Source organism: Diadema antillarum, unplaced genomic scaffold (assembly GCF_040938485.1).
Source record: "Diadema antillarum isolate AM-2024a unplaced genomic scaffold, OU_Dant_1.0 seq00000131_RagTag, whole genome shotgun sequence".
Lineage (NCBI taxonomy): Eukaryota > Metazoa > Echinodermata > Echinoidea > Diadematoida > Diadematidae > Diadema > Diadema antillarum.
Window position 1 is genome coordinate 1,039,944 of NW_027271209.1, and position 6,359 is coordinate 1,046,302.

At 36.5% G+C, this 6,359-nt stretch overlaps 1 protein-coding gene across 1 annotated transcript; it reads right to left on the reverse strand.

Moving 5' to 3' along the window:
• Positions 1–660: 660 nt before the first annotated feature.
• LOC139727441 (nucleoporin Nup37-like) lies at positions 661–5,803 on the reverse strand. The gene is made up of 7 exons (XM_071638396.1): positions 5,626–5,803; positions 4,835–4,959; positions 4,141–4,213; positions 3,225–3,410; positions 2,589–2,770; positions 1,913–2,048; positions 661–774 (listed from the first exon to the last, which is right to left on the reverse strand). The coding sequence occupies exons 1-7, from the start codon at positions 5,770–5,772 to the stop codon at positions 661–663; spliced, it is 963 nt and encodes a 320-aa protein (XP_071494497.1). The 5' UTR covers positions 5,773–5,803.
• Between the last annotated feature and the right edge of the window lie 556 nt (positions 5,804–6,359).

Below are 6,359 nucleotides of genomic sequence, written 5' to 3' on the forward strand. Positions count from 1 at the left end.
TACCAACTATTATTGAAGCTTTACAGTGATTTAGTCATTTTCCAATCAAAATTGAATGTCAAAATGTCTCATGAATTAAATGTCACATCAGAAGAGAGGATCTTATTCTCCAGACCTTCAATGGCAGTAATGCCTTTCTAGTTTTTTAGCAGGCAATTCATGAGACTAGCAATGCAGTACACCTTTGCAACATTGATTTGCTTGTAAGGTATACTCCAGACAGAGAACAGCACAGACAAGCAGATTTGCTGCATCCTAAGGCAATCATGTAGTTCAAAAATTCTTGTCGTCTTTCCGGCCATTAAGAGGCTATTACAAAAATGTGAATAGTCTATCATCCAGTCCAAATATATTTTCTATCAATAATTAAGTATTATCAACTTTACCAAGCTAAATAAAAAAAAAAAACAGAACCATTACGACCAAAAGACTGCTTGCAGCTGCAATTACAAGTGAAAAGTACAACTTCACGCATAAAAGATCATCAGCACTTTTGGGCAAAATAGCGATTTGGTTGTATGAAAAGGAATGGTAACGTAGTGAAATTCATTTCTTACATACATGCAGACAGCTATACATGTCAACATCTCTTGAAAACATGGTATTAAATACATACAAAGAAAGAAAAATATATCCTATTGATTAAAGGGATTACAAATATCAAGGTTCTGCTGGGTAGAGATGTACTCGCTTGTCGCCACCGATGGCACACACAGGCAGGAAGGCGTGCCAGGACAGACCCCCAAGAATGGGCAGGCTCTCACTCACTGGTACCTGGAGTTGGAAAATGATACACCGGTATCAAAAGATGATATTTTGATATTTATATATTTATTTTTGATATTTTTGATTGAAATTTGATTTCACCACAGGAAAGTAGCAAACAAGTTAAAACTGTAGTACATGTACCATTGGCAAATGCTCATTAAAGGGGCATTTCAAACGATTTTCATAATTTTACATCATGTAGTACCTAAATCAACAGCTCCATGTATAGATTTGTGGAATTTATAGTTGTTCTTGAGCAGAGAAACAATACTTTGAAAAACTTTGAACAAATTACATTGAACAAGGATGATGACATAGGAGGCTCACATATTTCAGAAATGTAGAAGTGTAATTCCCTTACAATACCGCTTGCTTGCAAGTTCACCTGTGTATAATCTATGCATGCCTTCTTCTTTTGTTCTGCTTCCTTGAGCCCCAACTCATGCATTCTTATGGTGACCCTGCCATGTCATCATCCTTGTTCATTGCAATTTGTTATAAATTTTGAAAATATTCTTATTCTTCATCCCAATTATCATAAATTCTGAAACTCTGTCCTCAGTATAACTAATTTATAGTTGTTCAAATGTAAAAATCTGAAAATCATCTGGAGGTCTCCTTTAATCTTTCCTGTTCTAGGGGCACCTGGATGGAAGTGTATACAGATAGTGTTGAGGATATCATACAATTAGCCACAAATGTCTCAAGACTGCAAAGAAATGGCAGACGGGAGTGATCATAAAAGTCTTTAGGAGCATTAGGGAACTGCATCAGTATTTCCCAAGCCTCTTTTAAAATAAAACATCCTTTGGATAGGAAACTCACAAGAATATATACAAGCAACTCTTTACATGGAAAACATGGCAAAAATTTGGGACCCCATACAGTGTATGCTGCTCTGAATGCAACCTATTTTGAGATTCCAAAAACACATCTGTAACAAAATCTCTTGAAATGTATAAATTGATTTCATTTAGTAAATCATTTTCTTTAAGTTTTAAGATGTATAGTCTTTTTTTTTTTTGTTTCGTTGTGTTTTGTTTTTGTTTTTGTTTTTTGTGCTGTGCAGAAAACAACACAGCAAAAATGCTGAAGAGATATTTTATCCCTATGACTGCCAAGGATCTGAAGCCGGTTTACAGACCTGATGATGGCCAAGATGATAGACCTTGATCTCATTGTTGGGCCTGCCGGTGGTGGCAAAGAGGTTCTCACTAGACCGACACCACCTGAACTCGCCTCCGCCTTCCCCATGTGCCAGTTCAGAGTCTTGCGGCTGGCTACAGATTGACAGAATATGGTCAATAGCATCAAGATGTCTTCCCCTATTGTCATATCATTATCAAGAAAATTATGATGGAGTACATAATATCAACCTTGTTTAGCCTTCAATCATAATCAAATGTTATCATCACAACTGTTAGGTTTAAATTTCAATAATTATTGCTCTATTCAGCATTTACAAAGAAAATGGTCCTTGATTCATTTATTCAGACCGTGATGCCATTACAAGAGAGTCAGTTATGCGGTTAACAACTCTAAATTTCTTTTTAAGCAAAGAGCATCTTCTAGCTTGAGGCATCCGTCCTTATAATCAAAATGAAGGCCTTCTTTAAAGCATGTGCACAATATTAAACCCACAGATGATCAATTGATGTGAATGAATACATTATGCCATAAAATCTACATCCATTACAAAGTGACTGTTGGCACGATGAGTACAAAACCTGACATACCCCTTCCCTCCCCTTCCAAATATCTTATTGTCTTCGTACTTCCTTCTTATAGTTGATCTTTTTCTTTTCCTGCTGTTACCGTACCTGGAACGTGTGATGTCCCAAACCATCCATTCCCCACCAACGATGGCACCCACCCTGGTGGGGTCACACAGACTCCAGTCAGCACACATCAGTCTCGGCCGCCCTGTCTCCAGTGACATGAAAGGCTGCTCGCTGATCAGATCGTAGAAACGAAGGGTACCGTTCTTTTCAGCAACCATTAGCTGCAGACAAATGAAAGTGACATCAAAGTGAATTTAAATGTGTCCAATCCTTCTCAAGTACCCATAAAGTGGTAATCATGTAAATGGTGAAAATGTGAAGCTTTATCTTCACCCCCAATTTCAAATCAATTCTCATATCAAATTTCATTCTAAAATATTATGAATTCATTACTATTCGAATGTTTCATGTTAGCTTACCACTGCTGTACACCTCTTGAGCTTCAATACAGAGCAAAAACAAAGCAAAAGAAAGCAAAACAATGCATCGATGAAATATCAGGTCAACTGTTATAACAGGTCTGTATCAATTTAAATGCTCTGCTACATACACTTCCTACTTCCCAGCAATATTTCCTCGTTTGAAAATAAATTATGCAATAGCTGACACCGTATTATGACATTTTGAATAAACGGTGAATAAATTTCTTCCAACAAATGATCATGAAAAGAATACCTTATTTGGATCATTCTGGTTCCAGCATACTGACATTCCAGCTGACTTTAGAGGAAACATCATCCTTTGCCTGCCGTCTAGATCCCACAGTCGACATGAGTAATCGTCACTTACACTAGCTATGATCTCCCCTTTGATTGGTTCAAAGGTTAGGGCATTCACATAGTCTTTATGGCCCTTTATTACCTAGGAAAAGGAAAAAAGCATGTTCCATCACATACATTACTGAAATACCAAATCTGCCAACAATGTGATGCAATCCACAAGGCTGAATGCTTTTCAACTATCACTAGTAACAAACTAAAATAATAATAACAAAAAAAATCCAACAATCTCTGTGCTAACTGCATGCCACAAATGTTCAAGTTCGAAGTCAACTTCACTACTTTAATGTAGCCAATGGTGAAACTAGAGAAACTGTAAGCAATTCCTTAACAACTTAGCATTCTCAATACTTCACAGAAAATTGTGTATACTACATCTATCTTCAGTTTTTAGCTTTGTTACAATTTTACAGAATTCAGTGACATGTGATCAAGTTCAAAAATTTATTTCATTCAGTCATTGTTGTTGTCCTTTTCCTGAATTTCTAAAAAGAAAAGAAAACAAAACAAAAGCAAAAAAAAAACCCAAACAGAATATCTTATTCATTGTAAAGAAATCATGATTCAAAGTTAACTAAAGTTAACTTTACTATTCTAGTACAATCGACAATGAGTGCAGCTGAAGGAAGAAGTCAATGGGGATAAAATGTAGGCTATCACTTAAAGTTTCAAATGATAACTACATTACTGAGAGAGGAATGATGTAGTTGATACTATTTCCTCTGACAAATTTCAGCAATAGAAGAATATTATATGAAAAGACAGAAATTGTAGGTACTGCCATGAAGGTTATATTCCACAATCTCTCCTACCTGAACAGTGTCTTGGTCTTTCAAGTCTGAGCTGAACACCCGTATTTTGCTATCTGCTCCAGCTGTACAAAATCTAAACAGCAGAATAGTGATAAGTTTTAGCTGTTCATAAAAAACAAAACATTCCAATTTTAGGTAGCATAAACTACACTTAAAGAAATAACACATCTCTTATGGTGGTGTCACATACAATTAAAAAAAAAATGGCAGGTAGGAACATGAAATTATCTTTCAAGTTTTAAGGAAATGAAATATATATTTGATAACAAAAGTCATCTCACATTATCAGATATTGCCAGTTGACAAGAAAGAAAACCATGGTATTTACGCAGTAGATTTTTGGTCAAGTTGATGCCTAACATCTTGGATGAACTTACAATTTTCTCACAAACTTGTAAGTTGTCCAAGTTTAAGGTCTCTTTGTGTATGATGTATGATTTGATACAAACAAGTGATTTCAGTCTAATCAGGTGTCCATTACATTGATTTAGCTCTACCTCTCCATGTTTGTTTGTTGTTGTTTTTTTTACAGTAGAGAACATCTTATTAATGTTACTTTGGTGTCTTGCAGTTTGAATATTCACAGTAGAACTTAGACTTTTAGAGTTAAACTAAGGCTTGCACTATAAAATCAGTCACAAAGTTATATTGTGAACAGTATCATGAATCCCACACAAAGGTTGTTTCACATTACCTGAGACATCTTGGCAAGATATCTAGCGATGACACAGGACTCCATGCGATGTATGTGACGCGTGTCCCATGATGAAAGTCTCTGATGTGCTTGTACTCACAACCAGACAGAAGTTTATCTTCCTCCTGTATGTTAAAATAAGCACAGTCATAATCATACTAGACTCATAGTAGGAATAAATTTAGAATAAATGCATGTCAAACCTAATAATACAATGATTGCCCATTCAAAGAAGACTGGGTCTATGATTATTAATACTGAGAAATGACTGGAATCATTGACATTGACTGAGTTTCCTGTGTGAGGATGAACATGTTGTAAACTGGTGAGTGGTAGACTATTTCTATACCAATTAAAAAGAGCATTCATCCATAGCTGCATCAGGACACACTGCACTACAATTAGTACACACAGCACAGGTGCTTACCGTTAGCTGGGATTGTTATACTGTTAGTGTTATGCCATGGTTATCTGGTTCAACAAAGGTTGCTTTGCCTTTGTTTGTGACTTGTGAGTTCGTGCATATCATGCATTATCGCCCTTTAGAAAACACCCGATACCCTACAAGCATAAATACACTGGTAAAGTTTCGACTTCCAGAACAATTCCATGCAGAATAGTTATAGTAACTTCTGAGTTGAGTTGAAGCTTTCCTACCGTATCAACAGAAGCTAGACCCGACGAAGGATCGTCTTGTTGGATAAATGGACTCGGCCCAATACCTCAATACCTCAACACTACACAGATTTCAGTATATGGGTCCACATCAAGGCAACGCGATCAGAACATACCTGAAATCTGCATGTTCCCACGCTTACTCTCAAATTGCCGCCGTATGCAATCAAAGGTGATGACGATTCAAACGGTGAAAATTCAACACAAGTCACGCTATCCCTTGTATCAAAGGTGTAGTCACATTTTTTCACAGACGTGTCCATCTTTCACTCCAGACTCAAGGTTCCAGTGATTAGCGCGTGGAAATCAGTTCTAACAGCTTCCAAATATCCCGCTAGTGCAGTGGCCCGTGTTAATTATTTGTTTGATGGTGGTGCGGTGCAAGTCGCGGCAACGTTGACGCGCCGCAGGGCAGTGACACTTCCAAATCGCATGATACAAGCTGTATACTACGTAAGTATACATATTCATCCAAATTACAAGACTCAATGCCTACTCAAAGGAATTTCTTTTTTTTTTATATAGTTCTCTACTGTATTTTGGATCAAAACATTCCTCCGGCGATTTTTCCAAATAGTGCACTAAATTTGTGAAATTGTGTCACCAAAGATTCTATGATCTTTGATGTCACAACACAAGCAATGTCGTCACTCTGTGAAATGTGTAACAATTCCTAAAAATAAAAAAATATGACAAATATCTTTAAATGTGTAATCATTTGGTTTATTCCAAACGCAGATGCAACGCATTTATTGTAACCTCAAGGAATTGTTGAAATAATTTTCACAATATTTCAAAGAGATCGTAGTTGGTTGACACCTTACTTCAGGTTTCTGATATGTTTTGGTGA

Excerpts from the sequence above, each read along its gene's own strand:
- LOC139727441 (XM_071638396.1), bottom strand. The coding sequence starts at position 5,772 with ATGGACACGTCTGTGAAAAAATGTGACTACACCTTTGATACAAGGGAT. Across the intron at positions 4,960-5,625 it reads TGGGAACATGCAGATTTCAG|GAGGAAGATAAACTTCTGTC; the intron begins GTATGTTCTGAT and ends TTTAACATACAG. Across the intron at positions 4,214-4,834 it reads ATCTTGCCAAGATGTCTCAG|ATTTTGTACAGCTGGAGCAG; the intron begins GTAATGTGAAAC and ends TCTGCTGTTTAG.